This window comes from Marmota flaviventris, chromosome 17 (assembly GCF_047511675.1).
Source record: "Marmota flaviventris isolate mMarFla1 chromosome 17, mMarFla1.hap1, whole genome shotgun sequence".
Classification (NCBI taxonomy): Eukaryota; Metazoa; Chordata; class Mammalia; order Rodentia; family Sciuridae; genus Marmota; species Marmota flaviventris.
This window is the reverse complement of record NC_092514.1, coordinates 33,026,637-33,053,826: the sequence shown is the minus strand read 5'-3', so window position 1 is coordinate 33,053,826 and position 27,190 is coordinate 33,026,637. Positions and strand designations below refer to the sequence as shown.

At 49.6% G+C, this 27,190-nt stretch overlaps 1 protein-coding gene across 1 annotated transcript in view; it reads left to right on the top strand.

Moving 5' to 3' along the window:
• Abr (ABR activator of RhoGEF and GTPase) overlaps positions 1-27,190 on the top strand; it is a 189,504-nt gene that overhangs the window by 82,277 nt on the left and 80,037 nt on the right. The window contains exon 2 of the mRNA XM_027924429.2: positions 11,429-11,613. Coding sequence (XP_027780230.1) covers positions 11,429-11,613 — 185 coding nt within the window. The remainder of the gene's footprint in view (positions 1-11,428; positions 11,614-27,190) is intronic.

Below are 27,190 nucleotides of genomic sequence, written 5' to 3'. Positions count from 1 at the left end.
ACGACCCAACCCAGGGGGCTGAGCTGCAGCATTGGGCAAGGGAATGAACACCCACAGCATGGTGTCCTGGCAGCCAGGTAAAACCCAGTGTTTCTGGAAGGAGGAATGGGCCACCATCTTGAATGCTGCTGTGAGTTGCAGTGAAGTGAGGACTGAAAATTTTCCATACTTGGACCTATGGGACTCCATGGGAGCTGCATCTCCTTTGTGGGTGTCAGGTGAATGGTGCTTGCCTGTTGCTTCACTGGGTTCTTGTCACTCTCTAGAGCACTGGGTCAAGGGGAGGGCCTATTCTGAGTGATAGTGCATTTTGATTTCAGTCCAGTCTCCATTTCACACTCCCTAACTCCCAGTTATGGAGCTGTCCTTTACATGTGCAATAGAAGATAATGACCTTACCATCATAGGTTCGGTGGCAGTTTCTGTATTTCATACACCACCCCTGGTCCTGTCTCCCAAAGAGCATGGTCTGGCTCAGCTGAGTAGCAGCTGACTTTCTGCTGACCCGGGGTCACTAGTCTCCCAAGTCTGCATCTCGTGAACAGACACCAGTCCAGTTGCAGGTATGATCCTCCACAGGCATGTTCTCCTCCTCCCAGTCTAGACCTGCCTAAACCTGAACTCAGGGTCTGTTCCCACTACCCTGGCCCATTGCACCTCAGTCATCTGAACCCAGAAGACCCCCTTCCTGGCTGCACTTTCTGTTAACTCTCCCACATCCAGTCTTGTCTTTCTATTCCCACCACTACCACCCTTGACAACTTGTATGGGGACTGTGGGCTCCAGATCATCACATATGCCTTGGTTGGCCTAATTTTCCTAAAGCTATCTTGCTGTTTTGGATTTAGTGGCACCCAGTTACCGACTTGCGCACAGTATTCTGAAGCCTCCAGTCTGACCCTCTGGACCTGTGCTTCACCCATATCAATCTACTCATCAGGACCCAGGAAAAGCCAGTGCAGTCCTGCCCCGGGTCTGCACGCTCAGACCCTTTAGGGAGCTGACCTCTTCCTCCTCCACATGCCACTTTTGGGGGAAAGGACACTAAGGATACTCAGGGGCACTCAACCACTGAGCTACATCCCCAATTCTTTTAAATTTTATTTCGAGACAGGGTCTCAGTAAGTTGTTGAGTCTGGTCTTGAACTTGCAACCATCCTGCCTCAGTCTCCCAAGTCATTGGGATTATTCTTGAGGCCTTTTGAGAATAGTCCTCCCATTGTTTTTTCTACTGATATGTTTCCTACATAGTACAATTGTTCATGGATATATCCTTGCATCAGACTACCCATGTTTGATATTTTTAACTTGGTAGCCACTAAACCTATGCCATTATTTCCTCATGTGTAACTGAGAATTATAATGGCACAACTTACTTGATTCTTAAAAGCTAGAATGGGGGCTGGGGTTGTAGCTCAGTGGTAGAGCACTCACCTAGCACATGTGAAGCCCTGGGTTCAATCCTCAGCATCACATAAAAATAAATAAATAAAATAAAGGTATATAAAAAAAAAAGCTAGAATGCACCAATCTTTTTTTTTTTTTTTGGTACAAAGGGGATTGAATTCAGGGGCACTCAACCACTGAGCCACATCCCCAGCCCTATTTTATATTTTATTTAGAGACAGGGTCTCACTGTATTGCTTAGGGCCTCGCTGTTACTGAGGCTGGCTTTGAACCCTTGATCCTCCTGCCTCAGCCTCCCAAGCAGCTGGGATTACATGCATGTGCCACCATGCCCGGCTATAATGCACCAGTCTTAAGCATACAACTAAATGAACATTTGCATTGGTCTCTTTGGGTAACCAATGCCCAGATCAAGATATGGTGCATTGAGCTGGGGCTGTAGCTATAGGAGAGTGGTAAAGTGCTTACCTAGAGTATGCAAAGCCCTGGTTTCCATCCCCAGTACTGCAAGGAAAAGAGAGAGAGCGAGGGTCCATCACCCCAGGAAGCTCCCTCATGCTCCTCTGAGTCAACACACCACTTCCCCACAGCCCAACTATAGCTGTGAACTTCCCTATTCTCCCTTTGTTTTGCTTGTTCTTGAACTTCATATAAAGGGAGTCCTCTCTATGTGCTCTCTTGTGGCTCTTTTGTTCACATGTTTGTAAGATTCATCCATCAGCTCTTGCCTTGTGGATGAAATGAAGCTGTGCACAGTCTAGTGCCCACACAGAGTCACAAATGACAGTGAGTGCACATAGTCCAGGGAGATACTCAAGGGAAGGAGCTGCTCTCTGAAGACATTTTTTTTTTTTGGGGGGGTACTGGGGATTAAACACAGGAGTGCTTCACTACTGAGCCACATCACCAGCCCTTTTTATTTTTTATTTTGAGACAGGGTCTTGCTGAGTTGCTTAGGGCCTTTCTAAGTGGCTGAGACTAGCCTTGAACTTGCTATCCTCCTGCCTCAGCTTCCTGTGTCTCTGTGCCCAGCCTCTCTGAAGACTTTGATGCTGTTTTGGTGGGAATGATGGTGAGACCCGGACTTTCCTAAGCTCTCCTCCCCTCCCCTGTTCCCATCATCCTTCTTAGAAAAATAAATGTGTCACCGAGCCTTTGTATCATGCCTTGGGAGGACAGGACCATTTCAGACCTGCAATTTGATTTTGTCCTGCATCTGCAGGTCCCTGGCCTGCCCAGGAAGAGTCTGGAAGGGGCCCAGACTTCCCTCAGTTTGTCAGGGGTTGTGTCCTAGGCTCTGTCCATGAGTCGTTGGAGTAAACAGATCCCCATCCTACATTTGGGCTTCTTCCTTTAGCACCTGGCAGAGCTTAAGGGGGAAGGAATGAAGGCCAGTCAGTTGGGTCAGCCTGCTTCCTGCAAGCTGATTCTCTGTATTGCCTGAGAAGAGCAGGTTGAGGTCCCTGATACAGTTCTGCCACTACTCCGCTCCTGTTCTATCATCTGTCCAGCCTCAAGGACTCGGGCTTCCTTATGGGCTTGCAGTAGGTACCCCTGTCTTCACCTGTGGTCACGGATCTGGGTGACTCTCAGGAGATCTGGAAGTCCCAGATTTTGTCTGCGTTGTGACTCAACCCAGGAGCCTGCATCAGGAAGACTTGCCTAGAGTTAGCGTGATTCAGCGCTCCTGGGGCAGGCAAGACCCTGGGGTGGTGGGCTGGTGGGCTGGATCAGCAGACCCCTCTGATCCTGCCTAATCCCTAGCTCCGCTCAGGAGGCCCGCGGTGAGCTGGTCTGTGCCCACTTCCCCAGGGCGTCATCTCACCCTCCTGCTCGCTCAGTGTTCCAGCCATGCCCAGCTATTTATAGTCCCCTTAAGGGACCCTGCTGTTTCACACTTTGTGCCATTGCCAAGCCTCCTCCTGTTGCTTAGAACTCTGCTCCCGTCCCCCACCCGCCTGCCAAGCACCCACACATCTTTCAAAGTTCAATTAATGATATTAATAATAGCGGCTAAGATTTATTGGGTGCTTACTATGTGCTAAGTGCTTTGCATGCATTCGCCACCCAATCAAACCCTCACCGTGGCCCTATGCTCCCATCCCTTTACAGGCCCTCCTTTCACATTAATTTATTTAGCCAGTGTCTATTGGTAAGTGGCTGCCCTGTGCCAGGCCTGCTTCTGAGATGCAGAGAGGCTGGCTGGGATGGGATGGAGCACGGACTGGGACCTAAGCTGTCTGGCCCCAGGGTCTTTGCTTTTAGCCACTGTGATAGACCAAAAACCATTTCTATCACATCTTTGGTGGTGGTGCCAGAGTCCTTCCAGCCATCCCCTCACCCCCGCTGCTTCCTGTTTCCCCTTCTCCGCTTCACTGTGCCTGTGATGTTTTATTGCTTATGGGATTGTGTACCTCTCCTGGGCTGTAAAGGAATCACTTAGAAATGTGTTTTTAAAAGTAGCCCCGGGCTAGGGAATATAGCTCAGTTGGTAGAGTGCTTGCCTCACATGCACAAGGTCCTGGGTTCAATCCCCAGCACCACAAAAAAAAAAAAAAAAAAAAAAAAAAAAAAAAAGCAGCCCAAACTCCAATAACTCCAATATGTAGGGATTTATATTTCTCACTTAGCAAACAGTGAAGCAAGCTGTTTCTAGGGCAATCCACTAGCTCAATATTATCAGGGAAGTGTCTCTATTGCTTTAGACCTTTTCCTCATGGCAGCAATATGGCCACTGTAGCTCTCATCATCACATCTGAGTTCAAGGTAAGAAGCACTCCTTGTGTGTGTGTGTGTGTGTGTGTGTGTGTGTGGTACTGGAGACTGGAACTCAGGCACTTAACCACTGAGCAACCTCCCCAGCTCTATTTTGTATTTTATTTAGAGACAGGGTCTCACTGAGGTGCTTAGAGCCTCACTAAGTTGCTGAGGCTGGCTTTGAACTTGCAATTCTCCTGTCTCAGCCTCTGGGCCCACTGGGATTACAGGCTTGCACCACTGTGCCCGGCAAGAAGCCCTTCTTAATCATCAAAAGTAAAGGCCATGGGCTGGGGTTGTGGCTCAGTGGTAGAGTGCTCGCCTAGCATGTGTCAGGCACTGGGTTCGATCCTCAGCACCACATAAAATATAATAAAGATATTGGGTCCACCTATAATTTAAAAATAAGTAAATTTTTTTAAAAGTAAAGGCTTTGTCAGAGGCCCCAGAACGCTTCACTTGGGTCTCACTGGACAGAATGACATCAAATGGCCACTAGTTGTAGTAAAAGAGGCAGAGAAAGTAGGTATCTTACCTGGAACAGGGACCATTGCCACCTCATATAAAACCAAGGTAATGATACTTGGGAGGCTGAGGCAGGAGGATCCAAGTTCAAGGCCATCCTGGGCAACTTAGCGAGACCTTGTCTCAAAATAAAATTTAAAAAGGGCTGGGGAATCTAGCTCAGTGGTAAAGCATGTTGCCTAGCATGCACAAGGCTCAGAGTCCAATCCCCCGTGCCACAAAGAATAAGAAATAAATAAGACCAAGGCAATGGGAGCAAGGAGGAGGGGAAGGTGGATATTAGGTAGAAGACAAGCAGTGTGTTTTGGTGTCCTGGGGAACAAAAACCACTCATTAATTTCCTCCCAATTCCCAGAATTTGGAGGCTCTGTAATTGTTCATGTTGTAGCCTTCCGGGCTTTCTTTTGGGTATGTACAGACCTTTTTAGTTTTTTCCAAACATATAATACTGTATATTACTATTATTAATCTCATTTTTCCACTTAACAAGGTGGTATACATCATCCATATAATTTATTTATTTATTTACAGTGCTGGAGATTGAACCCAGGGGCACTCGACCACTGAACTGCATCCCTAACCCTTTTTATTTATTTTTAATTTTGAGACAGAGTCTCACTGAGTTGCCCAGGCTGGCCTTGAACTCGTGATCCTCCTACCCGGACCTCCCAAGTCACTAGGATTCCAGGCATATGCCACTATATCTGGCTATCATCCATATAGATTTTTTTTTGTGTGTGTGTGTGCGTGTGTGGTGTGTGGGATTGAACCCAGGAACTCATGTGTGCCTACAAACCAAACTCTATTCCCAGCCCCATCCACATAATTTCTCTGGATTTCCTTCCTTCCTTCCTTCCTTCCTTCCTTCCTTCCTTCCTTCCTTCCAGAGATTTAGCCCAGGGGGCACTTGACCACTGAACTACATCCCCAACCCTTTTTATTTTTTATTTTGAGACAAAGCCTTGTTAAGTTGCTAGGGCCTCGCATCCCCCGCCCCTGTCCCTGTCCTCTAGTCTAGTGATTTCCCTTTGATTTTCATGAGCCCCACCCCCCCCAACACTTTTCTTTCCTTTTACCTCTCTAGGTTCCACATCCATCCATGTAATTATATATATATATGATGTAGAAGGACATAATACCTTTATTTCTTTATTTCTTTATTTTCATGTAGTGCCGAGGATCAAACCCAGTGCCTCACACGTGCGGGGCAGGAGCTCTACCACTGAGCTGCAGCCCCAGCCCCACCTATGTAATTTTAAATGGCTGAATATTCATCTATCTCGGGGACTACCTTAATTTTCTCAACCAGTCCCCCTATAATGAATCATTCCTGTTGTTTTTAATATCTCATAATCATAAGCCGTCCTGTGATTAATAACCTTGTGATTTAATGTACATTTATAACTTGTGCGTTTATAACTAATTTAGTCTTAGGACCCTGGTTGGGTTTTGCTGGGTTAAAACATGTTTGGACGATCACAGCTTTGATGCCAGCTACCAAATTAACTCTTGAAGAGTTGTATCAGTTGTACATATCCTCCAGGCATTTCTGAGTGAGTCTGTTCCTTGACAACTATAGGTATTATTATTTAATTTTTATTTATTTTTTTTTCTGGTGCTGGGAATTGAACTCACACGCTGGACAAGGGCTCTGCCACTGAGCTACATCTCCAGCCCTTGTGGTTATATTGAAACCCTTGCCATTTTGTTTTTCTTTTCTTTTTCTTTTTTTTTTTTTTGGTTCCAGGGATGGAACCCAGCGGTGCTTAACCACTGAGCTACCTCCCCAGCCCTTTTTATTTTTTATTTTGAGACAGGGCCTCGCTAAGTTGCTGAGGTTGGCCTTGACTCATGGTCCTGCTGCTTCAGCCTCCTAAGTCACTGGGAAACCCTTGCCAATTTGATAGGGAAATTACAACAAAAAAGAAAGAGGGGAAGTAGTTTGCATTTTCTTTGTTTACAAGTGAGGTTCACATTTTTAAAATTGTAGTTTTCTTTTTAATTTTCTGTTCATATCCCTTGCTCATTTAGAAAGTTGAGGTTTTCACTTTTTCCCCTCACGGGTTTGTACAAGTGCTTTCCATACCCAGATATTGTTGTTTGAAGAACACAGGGGAAGTTGGTAGGAGAGAGTGCATCCAAGCAGAACTTGAAGGCTAAACGGGCTCTGAGCAGATGAACAAGGACTGAGTGGTATTCTAGCGCTGGAATAGCATGTGCAAATTCCCAGGGGTGGAAAGAGTGCTAGTGTTTGGGGACTGTATTCACTACCTAGTGCTGCCAAAACAGATGACCACAAAATTGGTGACTTAAAACAACATAAATTTATTCTCCACACTCTGGAGGCCAGATGTGCTCAGTCAAGGGGTGGTCAGCCCCCTCTCAAGGTTTCGGGGAGAATTCTTGCCTCTTCTGGCTTCTGACAGCTCCAGGTGTTCCTTGACCTGTGGCTGCTTCACCCCCATCTCCACGTGGCCTCCTCTGTGTTTATATCACCTCCCCTTCTGCTTCTCTGAAGGACAAGGGGATGTTTGGTCCCCACCCTGTTAATCTAAAATGATCTCAAGACACTGAACTTGATTATATCTAACAAGATCACATTCACAGGTTCCAGGGGTTAAGATTTGGATGTCTATTTTGGGGGTGCCACTACTTAACCCACTCTAGGAACTTAGAAGTCTTATAGGGCAGGAGTATATGACCCTGTAAAGTAGAGGCAGGTGCCAACCAACGGGCCCTGCATGGGGAGTTTGGTCGTGCCGTTGAAGTGCTCGGAGGACAGCTGAAGTTTGAACAGGGCAGAGCCGTGACCAGGTTTGCAGTCTGGCTGCTGCAGGGAGAGGGTTGGAATCATCCTCGTGACAGTAGGTGAAGCTGGGAAGGAGAAGGGCGAGTGGGGTGCAGAAGATGAGCAGCAGGAAGGAGGAGGGACCCTGGGAGACTCCTCAGTTTCCTACTTGAGGGATCTTGTGTCTTAACTGCAGGAAAAGCTTGGGTTTGAGGTTCCTGAAGGGAAGGGGTCCAGGAAACCATCAGAGATGCATCTGCTGCCCAGATCGTTCCCTGGATTACAGGTGTGCGCCACTGCACCTGGGTGGCCGCATATCTTGAACGGAAGTCCAATATTCAGGGACTGCATAGATCTGAAGGGTACCATGAACTCTGATGAATGCGTCCATGGACTCCAAATTCCCCTCAATACACAGAACAGTTCCACCAGCCCAGAAAGCTCCCTTGTGCCTACTCGAGTCAGTTCTGTCCCTGCTCCATCCCCGGAAGCAACCATCATTTTGATTTTTTTTTTTTTTTCAACCACAAGTTAATTCTGTCTATTCTAGGACTTCATATAACAAAATACAGGATGTGCTCTTTTGTGTCTGGTTTCTTTGACTTAGCATAATGTCTGTGAGAGTCACTTATGTTGTCTTTCCTTTTCGTTGATGAGTGCCATTCTATGTAAGGATCTATAAGAAACGTCAAAATCTTTAAAGGAGTTGGGGCAGTGAAAGATTTCACCCCAGAGACTGAGAAGGAATAATGAAGGTAGTCGGGGAAAATTAAGTAACAGTGGTTTAAATCACATCAGCCTGTCCCCCGCTTACCCCCACCTTCTTTCTCTCAAGTAAAAGCAGTCCAGAGGTAGAGCATCCTGGAGCAGAGATTCCTATCCTGTTCAGCTATCTTCAATGCCGGCTTCTATCCTCAAGGTCATCTTATGGTTCAATGTGGCTGCTAGAGCTCCAGCCATCCCACTTGCTTTCCATATTGACAACAGAAAGGAGGAATAATGGGGGTATTGGGGAATGTATTTCTTTTAGCAGCCTTTCTCAAAGTCCCACACATATCCATCTCATGATGAAGACACTTGATCACATGCTCCACACCATTAGGAAAAGTAGTCTTTTAACTAGCCACTGGGCACACTGCCATGCTGCTTCAAATACAGTGGGATTTCTGTTACCAAGAGGGAAACGGTTGTGATGGTCAGCCACTTCATCTGCCTTTTCTTTCTTTGGAGACCCGGTGGCTAAGCTGCAGTCCGCTTGGCATTCCCACCTGTGGCCTTGGTAGGCCGAAGCCTGTGCTTGGCTGGTTTCCTTCTTCTCCAGGGCTCCGGCTTTCTTGAAGCAGTGGTTTCTCAATCTTTTTCTGATTTCTCTTTCCTGGCAGGAGTCTCCTGGGCTCTCGGAATCTTATGGTGGGTAGGAAGGGAAGAGGAATGATCTAGGAACGCTTGCGGAGAGCTCTCTGGACCTTGTCCCATCCCGCCTGCCCCCGGTGCTGGCCCCCCACCCTTGGGCTCTCCTGTTCCCCTTTGCTCCATCTCTCCTGCCAGGAGGGCCGAGGAGGATTTCTCTGGAGTGAGCTTCAGAGGGGAAAGGATGGCTTGGAGGCAGCAGGCAGATCTGGATTCAGGGTCTTTCTGTGTCCTTAGGTCAATGTCTCTGAGACTCAGTTACTTTCTCTGTGAATTGGGGAAATAAGACCCTCACAGAGCGGTGGTTTGGTTGAAAAGAGCAGGAGACCCCTGGTGTGGTCTGCTGGAATCTGAACTCTGGGCCAGGCCAGGGTCCGCGGAGGCTCACCTCCCCCAGCCTTGACGCCAGCCTGGAGCCTGGTGGAGGAGAGATGGAGGTCGACCTGATATCTCGAGTCCCTCCTGAGCTTGCCTAAGTGAGCAGCTCTCTCCAGACAGCCAGGCCCCTCTCAGTGCCAAGCTCTGCAGACTGGATGCTGCCTCTTTCATTCCTCCTGTCCCTGGAAATGCCAGAGTCTGCTCACCTCCCGCCTGCCCATGCCTTGTGGCCCGCAGGGCAGTGGGCCTGTTTCCTGAATATATGGCATCCACGTCTGAGCGTCTGACTTATCATTAGGGCCCTTGGTTCTTTGCGTGCATGGCCTGTCTTGGGAAATAAACAGCCCGTGTTCCCTGACAGCTTAATAGGCCGTCAGCTTAGAGATCGGAGAGGACATCCTCAGCAGCAGGTGCAGTGAGCCTGGGGAAGCTCTCAGCTGCCAACAGGCCAGATTGGATTGAGTGTGGCCGTGGCTAGGCGCCCTGGTGACCCGTTGACACCATTCTTGGGCTGCTGGCTGCCCTGGGGCCGGTATGTTGTGACAGAGAAGGAGGAGCCAGGACCTTTTTGCAGAGAACTTGGCTTGCTACGGCCCGGCTCAGACCTGAGACCTGAGACCGACGGTGTATTTCCTCTCATTCATTCTGGCCACGCACACTTGCCGAGAGCCTGCCGTGGGTTGGTCGTGGGTGCTGGGCACACAGCAATGGTTGAGACACCCAGTCCTGTCTCAGGGGCTCAGGGACAAACACGCAGGGCCAAAACAAGGACACCAGGATGCCATATGCTATAAGTGTGTGAGCTGGTTTGCCAGGAAGGACACGATGTCTGAGCAGACAATAGGACAGGCCCAGCCAGACCTCTCACCCCGCTGGGCATGATCCCAAGATACGGGGCCACACCTCCCACCTAGAAGATGCTCAGGGACTATTTAACAAATGGATGGGGCTGCTGGGCAGTCCAGCATGAAGGAGAGACCACTGCTGACACTGAGGCTACTTGGGAGCCCAGGGAACAGACTGTGGTCTTTGCGGTCCCCCTATACACTACCGTGCCAGCTCCCGTTGTTCTCCAAAGGTTCTTAGCTCCTGCCTGGTGATGGGTTAGAGAGGAGTCCCCTCATCTCCAGAAGGTGGCCTCAGCCTGAGGAGACCCATCACCAGCCAGCTGAAGGCAGCACTGCCTGGCCTTGTCCCGGCCCCTCCATTCTGGGCTGATGGGATGCAAATAGGCAGAGGGATAGTGGTTGGGGGAGTCGGAGACCCTCACCTGCTGCAGGAGAGACCCAGCTGGGGTGTGTGATGCAGGGGCCTCTCTGAGACTGCTGCGGTAGCCCTTTCAGTGCAAGCCCTGAGGGGCTGCCCTATCCCCTGATGGCCCAACCCTGGGTCCCCATGTGTGCGTGGGCTCTGGGGCTGGCAGTACTGAGAGGGTTAACACGGCTTGGCTTCCTGTTGTGTTCCCTTCCCTCCTCCTCTGAAGGAAGCCTACATTGGAATTATAGACATAAGTGCCGGCTTTTGAGGAGTCTGCTGCTCACCGTGTCCCTGCCAGGACTGGGCACAGCCCTCCCACCCACATCTGCCTGCCTTGGGCTCTGTCCTGCGCCCAGGGCCTGGGTTGGAGGGGTGAGGTCCCCCTTGAGCACACTTGCTCCACCCCTCCTCCCAAGCCTCCCTGGCCCCCCTGGAGGGATGGGACTCAGTGTACAAATGGTACCTAAGGAGGAGGGGCTGAGGAAGTGACATCGCTCGGCCCGCCCCCACTCCTTAGTCCCTATAAAAAGCAAAATGGTGACTCAGAGAGGAGAGTTGGAAGCGTCCTGCCTCCTGCTCCCACTGTTGATTTTTAGACGTGGAATTAGGCAGGAGGCAAAGGCAACAACAGCTCCAAATACGCGGCTGACATGCTATTAAGCGGGTGGCGACAGCAGAGCCGCTCCTCCCCGACTCCCAGCAGCCTGTGACCGAGCAGAGCCTGGTGCCTGCTGGCGCTTCCCCCTCCCCAGGCCCGGGCCCCCGCGCAGCCCCTGCCCCGTCCAGGTGTGCATGGTGCGGCCGGGGCCATGGCAGCCGGGGGCCGCCGCCGGCGCCCACTGCGCTACCAGTCCCTGGCAGCCCTCGTGGAGGACTCTCAGTGGCCTTTCCTGTTCCTTGTCTCAGACTTCAGCTACGGGGCCGACGACTACGACGCAGAGGGGCATGAGGAGCAGAAGGGGCCCCCCGAGGGCTCGGAGACCATGCCGTACATCGACGAGTCGCCCACCATGTCACCCCAGCTCAGCGCCCGCAGCCAGGGTGGCGGGGATGGCATCTCTCCCACTCCACCCGAGGGGCTGGCACCTGGGGTAGGTACACACCTGCTTTTCCTTTGGGATTTGGGGAGGGGAGCCTTCTGGGGAGGCTGGTAGAGCATCCTGGGCCTCCCGGCCATGCTCTGCTTGGGGCCAGACTGGGACCCCGTGTTCTGGGTGCTCCGGGCCTCTCATTCCATTGGGAACCGCTCTCTGGCTTCTGCTTTCCTCTCCCCCCACCTGCTGCTCTCTGCCACCCCTGCACCTGTCTCCCCTCTAACATTGGCTTCCATACTTCCCAGACACCCGGTCCTCCTTCCTGTCTTTCCCTGGCAGTCTCTCTGCTTAGCAGGGTGGGGAGGGGGCTCCAGGAAGGACCAGACCCTTCTGTCCGAACCCAGGATGGACAGTGGCTGTATAGATGGCCTGTGGGTCGTGGATGTCCAGGTGCTGGCTCAGCCAAGCCAAGGATGGTCTTGTGCTCCCTGCCGGGTAGAAACAGCTGCTTCTGTGGTCTGGCCTGACCTGGAAGCCCCTCCAGCCCTGTGCTCTTCACTCAGGAAGGGAGCAAACCCTGGTGGGTGACCACCTCTCCTCTTGTCAACAGAGGCAGGAGTTCTGCTCCCAAGAGAAGCGTTTTATAAGGAGTATTAAGCCTGTCCTCCAAGACAGGGCAGGGGGTAGGAATGTGTGAAGGGACACATAGTTGTAATTCCTGCTTTTGCTGGGATAGACTCTGGGCCCTGCTTGCGTGTGTGCCTCTGAGACACAGGAGCCAGCAAGACAGAGATTCCTCAGGGCTCTTTTTCTGGAGTTTGGGAGAAGAATCAAAGCTGTTTCTCTTGGTGGCATGTGTGTGTTTGGGGTGAGCTGTAGGAGTGCCTGGTCCTGCTGGATTCAGGCTTGTCCAGCTATGTTTTGTGGGAGTTCTTTTTCTTTTCTCTGAAGCCCCCAGAAGAGCAACGCTGAGAGACACGGTGTGATGCGTTTCCCTTCTCTGGGGCCTAGCACCCCCACTCCAGCTGGAGGCTGCCTGGACTCTACCATTCTGGAGAACCCCCTGCACAGGCTCTCACTCCCTCTTCACACACTGGGGTGGCTGTTATAGCCTTTGGCAACAAGGGCCTTGGCAACCAGCTTCCCACTTGGGGGAAGCCACACGGTTGCCATGGCAACAGAGGCCGAGGCAGAGCTCAGTGGCTGCCAGGCAGTACAAGTTTGGGCAGGGATGGTGGGGTGCAGGTGGGAGGCGGAGGGGGTGGGCAAGGGTGTTGGTCAGCTTCAGGCTCCCCCCAGCTAGCGTTCTGGGGTGTTGTTCCTCCGTTATTCCTAAGGAGAGGTGATGGGTTAGAGATAGCCATCTTGGACAGGCAGGGACAGGATTTGGTACCCCATGGAGAGGAAGGAATTCTGTGACCTGGACCCCAACCAAAGGGAATGTTCCCCATCTCTGCCTTCCAGTCTCAGGTGACTGCAGGGCTCAGAGATGCCTAGGCAGAGCCACAGCTATGGACAGTTGCGGGGAGATGCCCTGTAGCACCTCAGCACAAGGGCCAGGTCCTTGCCATACCCTTTCTGCCTTCCTCTCTGCCTCTCGTCTCCCGTTCCTTCCTGGTGTTCATCCCACCCAGGCAGTCCTATGTTAGATTCCCTGGTGAAAAGTACTGTCTGGCACTTTCTCTAGTAAAACAGCTCACACCCGTCATGGGAAGCTGCCCCTACCAGGTTCTCTGAGGCTTGGGACCGTAACTTTACTTTGTGGCTGCCCGTTTTGTTTGGTGGCTCATAAGGGAATAACCTAATTTGAGAACTTTGAAATGTAGAGTTGCTACAGAGTGACAATCCACTGAAGTGCGTGGGGCCTCTCATATTGATTTTGACATCTTTGACTAGAAGCCTCTACAAATAGGAGTAGGGAGCAATTTATCCAACTTGGGAATGGCAGGGAAAATTCCAGCCCCTGTGTTTCTGCCCTTTCCACTGTATCACTGGCCCCATCTAGTGGACACTGGAAGTATTGCTGTTTGTGTTGGGGTGTCTGGAGGGTGCCAGTATCTTTGCCTGAGTACTTGGGGATGTTTTGGTTTAAAAAAAAAAAAAGAAAAGAGAGTCAAGGTTTCTGCAACCTGGCTGATCTCATTTGGTCAGTCTTCCTTTTGGGAACTTGAGAACAGTGGGGACTTAGAGCCAAATCAGATATTCAGATATCTGGCCTCTGGCAGAGGCTGGCAGCTGAGCCTTCTACACCCGAATAGCAGTCAGCTCTCTCCTAGAAACTAAAGGATTGGTCTTTGTGTTAGTCAGGGTACCTCAGAGAAATAGAAACTGTATGGTGTGTGTGTGTGTGTGTGTGTGTGTACACATAAATATATATGAAGAGATTTACTAGAAGGAATTGACTTATGTGATTATGGAGACTGAGAAGTCCCAGTCTCTACAGTGGATTGCTTGAGACCCAGGAGAGTTAATGTGTAGTTCTGATCCAAGTCCAGAGGCATAAGAACCTGGAGAGCCAACGGCAGAAATTCCAGTCTGAAAGCCAGTGGACTTGTCGTCCAAGAACAGCTGATGTTTCAATCCAGGTCCAATGGCCAGAAAAGACCAGTGCCCCAGCTCTAGCAGTCGAGTAGGAAGAGTTTCCTTTTACTCAGCTTTTTGTTCTACTTGGGTTTTCAGTGGATTGTATGAGGCCCACTCACACTGATGAGGGTAATTGGCTTTACCCAGTCTGCAGTTTTGAATATTAATCTCATCTAGAAATACCATCACAGACATACTCAGAATTTTGTTAAGACATATATCTGGGCACCCTGTGGTTCATTCAAATTGACACATAAATTCAGCAATCACAGTCTTACTCTCAGCAGCCCAAAGAATGGAAAGAACTTAAATTTTAGAAAGACAAAAATCTCTCTAGCTGTGAGACATTGCACCAGTGTCGTATTACCACTCAGCCTCAGTTTCTTCATCTCTAAATAGCACTGACTACCCCAAGGGCTGTTGAGAGGATGGCCCAGGGCATTGGGTCTGGCTTACTGTCATGCTCAGCCCTTGGTGACTGAGGTCTGTGAGGCTTTTCTTATCGGCTTTTAGAGATGTGGGGAACCAGGAGCATTGCAAGGACCCCATCTAGTAAGCACATGCTGAACAAGAAATCTGCTTTTGCAGCCCACCTCTGGGGTTGGGTCCCTCCTGTCACATGTGGTAGCCCCAGATGAAGCAAAGCCTCTGGTGTTGACAGATACATATTCTCACTTCCCAACATGCCTTACTCTGCTGTTCTCATCTTAGTTTGAGCCCACAGAGGTATGGAATGAACCCTAAAACCCAGCCCTTCAGATATTCCCCAGGCCTAGGTTGAGCAGAGCACGCTGGCACAGGATCAAGGTCACAGACCACCAATGGTTCAGTTTAACTGGGATTGCCACGTTGCATACTGGGAAGGAGTAGTGAGGACTGTAGCTCAGCTGACAAGTAGGGGGCTTAGGTTCACCAGCCAGGACCACAATCTTGCTCCCCATAGGCCATAAACTCCTGTCTCCCCTCTAGGGAGGTATAAAAAAGGGACCACAGGCAAAGAGAAGACCTAGGTTCTGTCCCTCCTCTACCACTTTGTAGCTTTGTGACCTTAGGGAGGTTCTTCGCCCTCTCTGAGCTCCATCTGTGAAGATCCTGAGCATTTCCTCCCTCCTGACCTCAGACAGCAGTCACGAGTTTTCCATGAGACGGTGTTAGCAGAATGCTTTGTAAATTGTAAAGTCTGTTCATGGTTCAGACTCCAGCTGGCAGGAGACGCCACAGATAAGGATGGAGGTGAGTTGACACCATTACTGTTATCCTTCTCCTCTTCCCCCATCTCTTCCTCATCATCATCACAGCTGCAGAGCTTGTGGTCTCATTTAAGGTCTATGATGGCCCAATGATGTATGTGCTCTATCTCCATTTTACGGTGGAGGAAACTGAGTCTCAGAGAGGAGACATCATTGTCTGAGACCACACAGCCAGGGAGCTAGAGCTTTACTTAAGCTTGGGTCCTTGTGGTGCTGCAGTCGGAATGGTGCTGCCAGGTCCTGCTCAGATGCCCACCCCTTCCCTGTGAAGCTTTTATAACTCACTGCTGGCCTCCTTGCTGTCTGGGAGGTGTACATAGTTACTTGTGGGATGCATCGGCTATTATGAGATTGGCAGCCCCAATCCCTGATCATCTCTGTGGGCCCCATCGACAGCTCAGGTACTCAGAGGTTCTTAAATGGTGCTTGGAGTTGCCCTTACCCTCTCTTCCTCCTTCTTGGTCACCCAGAACCATTTGGAGGAAGAGAGGGTAAGGGCAATCTTGGGACAAAGCTGGGAAGAATCACTGGCTTCTCCCTACTTCCCCAGTCCTCTCCTGAGGGCTTAGGGGTTGAAGTTGCAAAGGAAACAGGTTGTTTCCAAGTGAATGGGGGAGCCAGATGGAGAGCGGCAGCTTCTGAGCTTGCACCCCACTCTCCTGCCTTCATGTTCTGTCCCAGGCCTGGTGAGGTGGCTAAGGGATGGCCACGGTGGAGGCAGACATGCTGTCAGCTCGCCTGCCTCCTTGACTGGGTAACCTTGCTCCCCATTTCTCCCCTGCTATAAAGAAGAGGTTACTAACTGGCTCCCACATGCCAGGTGCTCTGCGAGGGGCCCCGTGGGCTTCATTGCTACCCAACACCTTCAGCCTCTGGGGGAGTTCCACTGTTTTATCCATGAACAAATTCAAGGGCAGGGTGGGAAAGAACTAAGTCGGAAGTAGGCAGATAACACGCTTGAGTTTTGATCCTCGGTCTCCTTCCTAGATCGCTCTCCCTGTTCTCTCCAGGCCACCCCTCACTGCTTTTTCCACCTAGCTCTGCCTTGATCACCCCTCCAGGGTATCTCCCCTGATGGACCCACCTGGCTGCCCAGCTGATCCTGGTGGCTCTCGCATCCTGTCTGGACCCTTCCCTGCTAGTGTGCTGGGGTCCTAGTTCATTAATGTATTTCACATCCGCCAATCAGGCTACTTAGAAAGCAGCAATTATCCAGGTACCATAGATAAGAGGATGGGTCCAACAAGATGCGTTCTCTGCCCTTGAGGTCCTGAAGTCTTTGGAGAGACAGGGAGAGAGACAGAATGTGTTGGACCCAAATAATCACACCAACATGGTGTTAAATTGCCCCCTAAAACAAGTGTCTTGAAAGCCTGGGGTGTTCAGCCACCCAGAGGTGAGACACCTGGGGGCAGAAGCTGGACCACCCAGGTGCACAAGGGCGACAGGGAATCAGCAGGCTCTTACCCCAGAGACTATTTTCTGTCATTGTGACCTGGCTTCTCCACTCCTCAGTGTTAACAAGGACAGAGTGTTTTTCTTTCACGTGGAAGATGTTCTTGTTGACCTCCTGCCCAGCATGGTGATGGGCCATTAGCCTCCATCTGGAGGGACACAGGGAGTCCTCACCCTCTGGCCTGTGTGGCAGAAAGAAGAGTAAAAATGCAAATACTTCCATGGCACTTTCTTTTTTTAAAATATTTTTTTTAGTTGTCATTGGACCTTTATTTATTTATTTATATGTGGTGCTGAGAACCAAACCCAGTGCCTTACACACGCTAGGCGAGCGCCCTACCACTGAGCCACAACCCCAGCCTCCCCATGGCACTTTCTAATTGCCAGGCACTGCTGTCGGGCTTCGTAACTATGAGCTCATTTGGTCCTCAGCACCAGCTTGTGAGGTGGGCACCATTCTCGCTCCTTTTACGTACGTGGAAACTAGGGCGCAGGGAGGCTACACAGCCTCCTCAGGGTTGGGGTACTGGTAACCACCCCGCTCTGGGTCTTCTCCAGAATGTGAGCCCAAGCGCCCTTGTTTTACCTCTATCTGGCCATGTGACTTTTGGCAGCTCATTGAGACTCTGTCCCCTTAGCTGTCAATGGAATTAAATACCTCCTGGGGAGCTAGCTGAGTTTGAACCCTGCCTGGGATGTGAACCCCAGCTCTCTCATGGGCTTCTAGCTCTGACTACCCTTGGTCCTTCCCCATCCTGCTCTGGTCCCATCAAGGATGGCTCAATATTCCTGCTGGGCGAAAGCCCTTCTGGGGAGTGTCACCCTGGGGAACTCAAGGGAAAGACAGAGACACCAAGGAAAGAGCCCAGTGTCTGGGAAGGGGGTTGTTGTAGTTAGCTTTTTTTTTTTTTTTTCCCCTGCCTCTGTGACCAAAAGACCTGACACGAACAATTTTAGAGAAGGAAAAGTTTATTTGGTGCTTACAGATCCAGACGTCCCAGTCCATAGCTGACTCCATTGCTCTGATCCCAAGATGAGGCAGAATATCAAGGTAGAAGAGTATGAAGGAGCTTGGCGCGATAGTGCACCCCTGTGATCCCAGCTGCTCTGGAGGCTGAGGCAGGAGGATCGGAGTTCAGAGCCAGCCTCAGCAAATTAGCGGGGCCTTAGCAACTTGGAGAGACACTGTCTCTAAATAAAATATAGAAAGAGCTGGGGTTGTGGCTCCGTGGTTAAGCACCCCTGGATTCAATCCTGGTGCCAAAAAAGAAAAAAAAAGAAAGAAAAAGAAGAGTATGAAGGAGGAAAAACAGCTCAGGACATTACAATCAGGAAGCCCGAGAGCTCTGCTCACCAGGGATAAAATATATTCCCTAAAGGCACACCCTGGGCACCCCTCCTCCAGCCACACCTTACCTGCCTATAGTTACCACCCAGTTAATCCATTCAAGTGGATTTTTGCACTGATTTGGTTAAGCTCTTACATTATTTCACCATAACAAGGGTTTAGACTTGATCTGAGCCATTTCCCACGTAGGCAGCATGTGCCCTCCCTCCCTGTCCCCTCATAGAGAGCGTGTTCCCTTGAAGCTCTACGCACCCCCTTGCTGGACACTGACCCCTGTCAGGATCTGTGCACTGAGGAGGAAAGGTAGAGCCAGGAAACAGACAGCGAAGGGCTCGGCTCACTGGGTTTGGCCTTACAAATATTCACCTGACTCCTTCCTCAGAGCCCGGCTTCTGGTTTTGAAGTGCATCTCAAGCAGGGGTTATAATCTGGAAAGGGCCAGACAATCCTTTGTTATGAGGGGTCCGTCTGCACATTGTAGGCTCTGCACATTGTAGGCTGTTGAGCAGCGTCCCTGACCTCTCCCTACTCAATGCCAGTAGCATCCTCAAGTTGTAACATTCAAAAATGTATCCAGGGCCAGACACAGTGGCACACACCTATAATTCCACTGACTTGGGAGGGAGGCTGAGGCAGAAGGATTGCAACTTTGAGGCCAGCTTCAACAATTTAGTGAGACCCTGTCTAAAAATAAAAATGAAAACTGAGTAACACATACCTGTAATCCCAGCAGCTTGTGAGGCTGAGGCAGGAGGATCGTGAGTTCAAAGCCAGCCTCAGCAACTTAGCAAGGCTGTAAGCAACTCACTGAGACCCTATCTCTAAATAAAACATAAAAAAGGGCTGGGGTTATGGCTCAATGGTTAAGCACCCCTGGGTTCAATCCCCAGTACCAAAAAATAAAAAATAAATACATTTTAAAAAAATGGACTGGAGATGCAGCTCAATGGTAGAATACCCCTGAGTTCAATCCCTAGTCCATAAATCAATAAGTAAGATTTAAAAATTCAAAATGAGTGGGAATGTAAGCTCGGTGGTAGAGTACCCCTGGGTTCACTCCCAGAACAAACAAACAAACAAATAAACAAACAAAAATCGGAAGAAGAAGAAGGTATCCAGACATTGCCAAATTCCTCCTGGAGGTTGAAAATCACCACTGACTCAGAACTGTGGCTCTAAAAGGAGGTTAGAAAGCGAAGTGTCTAGAACAGCTGTTTAGGGCAGGGCCCCCCCCCCCATTCCTACCCCCACTGCTGGCCCAGGACATTTGGCATTTACTAAATGGAAAAAGACGGTTCTGAGAAAAGACTTAAGTGAATGGAAATGGCCCCATAGGGCTCACAGGGCAAGGTGAGGTGCCACTAGGGAAGATAGATCCAAGTGTTCAGGTTGGGTAAATGGTACCTATGAACCCAGGTATGTGATATAGGATCCCAGGGCCACTCCCCACCCCCAGCCTAGTAGGGGTGTGTGTCAGCAAGTGGCTGGGGCTGGGGTGGGGAGACTGCTGACTGCATGCCCCTCCATACTGGCATTTGAATGAGGTGGACACTATCCAATTAAAATAAAAGTATCTTGGGTTGCCCTGGAGGACAGGATGAGAATAGAGTTACTGGGAGGCAAGAGCTGAGTACATTAACACCTCAAACTAGGTTTTCAGCTGCTGGAACTGTCCAGCAACAAGATAAGTAATGAGTTTCCTGTCCTTGGAAGGATTCAAGCAGAGGCTGGGGACTGAAGGTAGAGAGGAGATTCCTTCATTGTTAGTGGATTTTTATTATTTTATTTTATTTTTAGATGTAGATGGATACAATACCTTTATTTATTTATTTTTTATGTGGTGCTGAGGATCCAACCTAGTGCCTCACACGTGCTAAGCAAGTGCTCTACCACTGAGCCACAAACCCAGCCCCTTTTATTCTATGTTTTTGGTACCAGGGATTGAACCCCGGGGTGCTTAACCACTGAGCCACATCCCCAGCCCTTTTTTATTTTTTATTCTGAGACAAGGTCCCGCTAAGTTGCTGAGGCTGGGCTCAAAGCTGCAATCCTCCTGCTTCAGCCTCCCAAGTTGCTGGGATTACAAAAGTGCTCTGTCACCATGCCATGTCTTTTGAGTTCCCTTTAGCCCTAGGATCCCCCTTTATATGACTGTTCCATGAGAGCTATCATCTAACCTGAGCCCCTTGATTTAGCTTCGTGGGCAACCCCTCGCCTTGCCCTGTAAGCCTCCTGGTATTGTTTCCACTCACTAAGTGTTTCTGAGCACCCACCTTTTTGAGGTGGCAGTATTGGGGCTTGCACCCAGGGGCACTTTACCATGGAGCTACATCTCACCAGCCCTTTAATTTAATTTTATTATTTTTTTTGAGACAGGACCTCACTAAGTTGCTGAGATTGTCCTTGAACTTGCCATCCCTGTGCCTCAGCCTCCTGAGTTACTGGGAATAGAGGTGTGTACTGGCTCCAGCACCCACTTTTTACAATATACTGTTTCGGGTGCTGTGGGGAATTAATATGATCAAGGGATTCACACATACAAAAAAAAAAAAAAAAAAAAAAACTCCTATATTTTTTTTGTTAAACCCTTTTTATTTTTCCTTTTGTTCTTTCTTTTTTTGAAGTGCTGGGTATTGAACTCAAGTCTGTGCGTATGCTAAGCACATGCTCTACCACTGAACTACACCCCCTAGCCCCAAATTCCTTTATTTCCAGGTCCTCTGAGCAACAGCCTTGAGAGATATAAATACCCAAAGGGAGGGAGGGGATCTTGCAGAAGGTAGCCTTGAGAGTGGGTTATGCTCTTCTGGGGCACTGATCCAGAAGAATATGATAAGTAAGGGAGCTGTGTACCTTCTGGAATGTGGGAAAGCCACTGGAGGTTTTGGGAAAGGAGAATGGTCTGGTTTGGGGGAGTGGAGGGGCACTGGGTTCATTGGAACACTTAAGAGGTGAGTCTGAGTGGGCTAGGAGCCCCTCTTCTGTATTTTTCCAACACACAGCACCTTCCAAAGAAGAGGGGGAACAGCTGGAGCTAGCTGAGGGCTTACCACACTCCCAGCACCACCCCGTGTGCACCAGACCCTACAGGATCCTAGGATTGGTGCTATGATTATCCCCACTTAACAGATAAGGATGCCTTGCCCAGAGTTACAGATCTGGCAGGGGTTTTGTTTTGTTTTGGGTTCTGTTTTTTTTTTTTTTTTTTTGTACTAGGGGTGCTTTACCTCTGAGTCACATCCCCAGCCCTTTTTTAATTTTTTATTTTGAAACAGGGTCTCATTAAATTGCTTAGGGTCTTGCCAGCTTGTTGAGGCTGGCCTCAAACTTGTGGTCCTCCTGCCTTAGCCTCCTGAGTTGCTGAGATTATACTCACACAGTGTTCTATAACAGAGAAAGGGAAGGCAGAGGAGGGAACAAGGTTAGGAGGATAGTGACTCTGGTGCTATCTGCAGCTGTAGTGACTCTCCCTGCCTGGCACTGGCCTCTGGGGGCAGTTCTCATTGACCCAAGATCTACTGAACTCCAAAAGTTTGGAGTGGGGCTTGAGCTTCTGCCAAGAAAGAGCCGGGGACAGGCCAGGAGGAGGGAGAAAGTGCTTCAGGCCAAGAGAACTGCAACCAGTGGAGCCCGGAGGTGGGAATGTGCCTGGCCCTTCCAGAGTTTCTTGTCTGGAGTGTGACCGCCTGAGTCATCAGCCAGGCCCCGCTGCCCTTGTTTGGGCTGATTTAGTGGCTTCCTGCTGGGCACAGAGTGAACAGTGTTTTAGAAAGAGAAATCTGATGTCAGCCAGAGGGAGGCATTAAACAATGGTCATGTCACTCCCTGCTAAAAACCCTCCCATGCCTTCCCTTTGTCTGACAGGTGAAATCCAGACCCTGACTGATCTGACCACTTGACCCCTGCCTGTACCTCTGCAGCCTCATAGTGACCAGTCCCCTACTGGAATGTCAACTCCATGAGGGGTTTGTCCGTTTTGTAACAAAACTTTTGCTCCTTGTAGTTCTCAGGGCTTAGAACATAGTAGGTACTCAGTAAATACTGTGTGAATGAGTCTGTGAACACTCCTTGTCCTCCAGCCAGATAGAGCTCATTTTACTGGGCCTCACATTCTCCTTCCTGTCTGTCTCCCAGCCCCCACTGGCATGGCTAACCCCTGCTCATTTTTTTTTTCCGTCTGAGTTTTAATGTCTCCTCCAGGGAGCCTCCCAGTGACTTCTTTGCTGCCTCAGATGGACCTCCTTTGTACCCTGAGCTTACTCTAAATTCCCAGTCATAGTATTTAACAGACTTCTTCTTTTTTGTGGTGCCAGGGATGGAACCCAGGGCCTTGCGCATGCTAAGCATGTGCTCTGCCACTGAGCAAAACCCCCATCCCCCACATTTATTTTTATAGCTTCTTTATTTTCCCTGATTGCATCACTAAAAAGTCTAACAACAGAATACATAATGTGGAAAGCGAAAGTCTCTTTAACTTGCATCCTACACAGAGACCTGCCAAGAGTTAGTTGTAAGTTTCTCATTTTTTTTCCATGCATTATTATATGTGTATATATACATATATATAAACAAGATCATGCTATTGGTAGTTATGAAGTTTGCTCATGTTGTTTTAGTTAATAAGACTAAGACATCTTGCATACTAGTAATTAAAGATCAACCTTATTCCTCTTCCTGAATGTATGCAGTATTTCGTTCTATGGGTGTAATTTATTTAACCAGCCCCCACCCCTTTTCTTTTTTCCTTTTGTAGTGCTGGGGCCTTATACTAAGCAAGTGCTCTACCACTGGTCTACATCCCTAGCCCTTTTTTATTCTTTCTTTTTTTTTTAGTAGGGGGTTTGAACCTAGAGGCACTTAACCACGGAGTCACATCCCCAGCCCTTTTTAATATTTTATTTAGAGCCAGGGTTTCGCTGAGTTTCTTAGGGCCTCGCTAAGTGGCTGAGGCTGGCTTTGAACTCATGATCCTCCTGCTCTTAGCCTCCCTAGGCACTGGGATTACAGGCTTAGGTCACCACACCCAGCTTTATTTTTTTTATTTTGAGAAAGGGTCTTGCTAAATTGCCCTGGCTGGTGTCTAACTTCAATCCTCCTGCCTCCGCCTCTGGAGTTATTGAGGTTACAGGTAGGCACCACTCTGCCCTGCCAGACCAGTCCACTTTTGATAGACATTTGGGCTCTTTCCAGTCTTCATTGGTATAAATATTGCAGCAATGAACATCCTTAAATATATATATCTTTGTGTCCTTCTAGAAGTATTTTTTTTTTCAGAGAAATTCCCTAGAGTGGAATTGCTGAGTCAGAGGGTGTGAACATTTAAAATCAACAATAGATATTTCCATGTTACCCCTTCCAGAGCAATGGCACTTCAACTGAATAGTTCTAAAATGTGCCTCTCCCCAGTCCTGCCCTTCCCCTGGCATTGCCCGTCCCTTGGCTCTGCCTTGGGAGTCAGCACAATGGTCACTCTTCTGCTGAGACCATTAGCTCCATGAAGGTAAACACAGTATCTCCTGTTTGTGACTGCATTCTGAGTGTGAGCATGGTGCTTGCCTGGTGCACAGCAGACTTGTAGACTGAGTCGTAAGGGACTAGGAGGGTGAAGGAGGAGTGTGAGAGAAGGCCATTGGTAGGGAGTAATCCACTGGAGTCTTGGAGATGTGGATCTGGTCTGGGTGCCTCATTGGCTCCAGCCAGCCTCTCCCTGTTTGTCTCCTAGCCTTTTTCTCTTCTGTTCTCTATGTCTCCTGGGTTTCCTTAAGAAACCATTTCATGGGGCTGGGATTGTGGCTCAGCGGTAGAGCGCTTGAGCGCTCGCCTAGCACGGGTGGGACCTAGGTTCGATCCTCAGCACCACATAAAAAATAAAATAAAGGCATTGTGTTGTGTCCATCTACAAAAAAGATTCATTCATTCTAATATTCTCTCTCTCTCTCTCTCCCCCTCCCTCCTTCCCTCTCTCTCCCTCTCTCTCCTTAAAAAAAAAAAAAACATTTCATGCCAAACACAGTGGCACACACCTGTAATTCTAGCTACTTGGAGGCTGAGGCAGGAGAATCACAAGTTCAAGGACAGCCTGAGCTATTTAGCAAATCCCTGTCTCAAAACAAAATAAAAAGGGCTGGGGTGGTAGCTCAGTGGTAGAGCATTGCCTAGCATATGCAAGACCCTGGGTTCAGTCCCCAGTGCCACCACCCCCAAACACACACATGCAAGCTTTCTTCTCTGTGCTTAGAAACCCTTTCCTATGCTGAGTATGGTGGTGCAAGCCTATAATCTTAGCAACTCTGGAGGCTGAGGCAGGAGGATCACAAGTTTGAGACCAGCTTTAGTAACTTAGTGAGACCAGCAACTTAGCAAGACCCTGTCTCAAAAAATGAAAAGGGCTGGGGAGTAGCTCAGTGGTAAAGCACCCTTGGGTTCAATCACCCTTGGGTTCTTCCTCACACCCAAGTGACACCCAAAAGGCACTCTCCTGTGAAGTTTTCCTCCTCTCTCTCTATCAGGACTGGTGGCTTTGTCCAGTGTTCCCATCGAGACTGATGAATGAGAACTGTGCCTCCTTTATTCAGACATTCTTCACCCTCAGTGGATCAAGAGTGGGCCAATGGCAGGGGTCCTGTTTCAGGTCGTGTGTCTGCCCTGCCAGGCCTTTTCAGGGTATGAATGAATGGAGTCAGTGAACAGGTAGATGACAGATGACATGGGGAGTCCAAGCAACTGGGATTGTGTGGGTATGAATGCTGCAAACCTTGGTTGGGTGGTAGATTTGGAAAAAGAAAAAAAAAAAAAAAAAAGGAAGAACCTAAGGACCTGGTAAAAGGGATGTGTAGGGCCAGAAGGAAGAAGAGCCATGAGATGGCGACCCACCAACAAAAGTGGAGAAGCCAAAAGGGGAAGCTGGTTTAGGGAGGAGGAGGGGCCTCCTGGTCTGGATATGTGGAGTTGAGGCTGCATGGGCATCTCCCAGGGGAGGAGATCTAACTGTCAGTGCAGGTGTCAGACAGACAGAGCCTAGTAAGATGCTGGGCCTGGGGATGGTGATGAGTTGCTGGCGGCCTAGCAGTTAAGAAGGGATGAGTTCTCCAAAGATAGAGCACAGGGGTCTGAGTAGAGGCCTCCTCATGTATAGGGGGCAGGAGAAAGAAGGGCCAGCCTAAACCAAGGAGTGGTCACAAGTAGCAACTCCATGGCCAAGAGAACTAAGGGTTTTGAAAAGTCCAGACTGCAGAGGTGAACCTTAGGAAAGGGGGGGCCTCTGCCTCTGGAACAGGCAGTTGGGGGCCTTTAGAGTGGCTGCTTCTCTGGAGAGGAGGCTCAGGAGCCAGATTGAAGCAGGCAGAGTGTGGAGGACACAGAGAGGAAGCTCAGTTCCAGCTCAGGGCATCTGTGAAGGAAAGGGAGGGAGCACTCTGGGGACTTGTGAATCACTCCCCCTCCAGGGAGAGGACTGAGGGCCTTTGAGGAGTCCAGTGGAGGGGGCATCCTAGTTACTCACTGGAAATTCCAGGCAACTGGAGTGGGGTGGAGCAGAGATGCCTTGGATGTTGAGTGAGTCGCTTCTGTGAGGTTCAAGGTTTTGGGGAAGAATTGGGTGCTGATCCCACCATGCTAGGGGTGTGAGGAATAAAGACAGGTATACTCTAAAAGACTGTTAAGGGCGCCTCATGATCTCCTGGGTGGAGGAAGGGACACCCAGTGTTCCTTGGAGTTCTAGCTCTTCTCTCATGCCTCCTGCTTGTCTGACCTACGTGAGCAGCTCATGCCAGGCACTGGATCCTGCAGGGTGGAGACAGAAGAACCTGTGGCACAAGGCCCCAAGCTGACACACTTGTGCCCTGGGGAACGCCAGGCCTGGTTGTTCCCAAACCCTGGGAACAGCCTTACCCGCCCAAACCAAATGAGGAATTGTGGCTGAAAGGGCCCTTCATATGTGCCCTGGCTATTTATAACCCAGCCAGGGCAGGGACAGGGAAAAACCAGGGACTGGAGGGAGAGGGGGTTGGGGTGAGGGGACAGTTCCCTGACCAAGGCCTGACAGTATCTAGGGCCCCGGATAACCCATCCCATATCTCTGTATTTGGTAACAAGATGGAGCCTGTGACCAGCAAGAACAGGTTTTCTACTACTGAGAGATTGACAGGAACCCCATCTAGAGCTCCAAACTTCTACAGAATTTTTTTTTTGGAAGTGGGGATAGAAACCATGCCCATTCTTTTTTTTTTTCTCCTCTCCACCCAGCTTGGGGGCTCAGCAGAGAGCTCTTCTCAGCTAAGGTGCTGAGCAGGGAGGTGAAGCAGAGAGAAGGTGGCACCACCTGGGCTCAGGATGGTGCCCAGTTTGACCTTCCTTTGGAAATGGTCTTGACAGTTTGACTCTTTATCCTGTGGCTGTACAATTGTCACCTGACAGGGAATGTGATATGTGTATGAAAGACTGGTCATGGACACACGAGGCACTGACAGACAGCCTCAGACTCTGCACTGCCTGGTTGGTGGAAGCTAAGATACAGGTTTACACAGATAAATGGTCTTTTAGTAGTGTGTGAAGCTAAATTTGACTCCAAGATACCCGGTCCAGTGAGGAAATGGGACAAAGGAGACACTCAGGGAACCTTCCCCACACAAGAGTCCTGACTTTTCCTCAAAGAAACAACCCATTGCAAGAATAAAGTCAGCCCCGTAATCGGTGGACCTAATAATTCAGGGCACAGATGCCGTTCACTTAAACTGCATCATGTTTCTTAAAAGATGTAAATTATTTGCAATCCTTTTTAAATCAGGAGATTTCACCCAAGAATCCAGATTTCTCACTTCAACAGAGAAAGGCAATCAGGAGCCTGCTTTACCTTTAGCAGCCATCAGCTGGAGCCAGGGAGGTTTATCTAGCTTGCCCAGCCCTACCTGGTTCCTTCACTGATTACCTCACCTGCACCCTCAGGGGTACTAGTGTTTGTCATCATTGTCCTTGATTTTGTGTCGTGGAAGACTGTTCC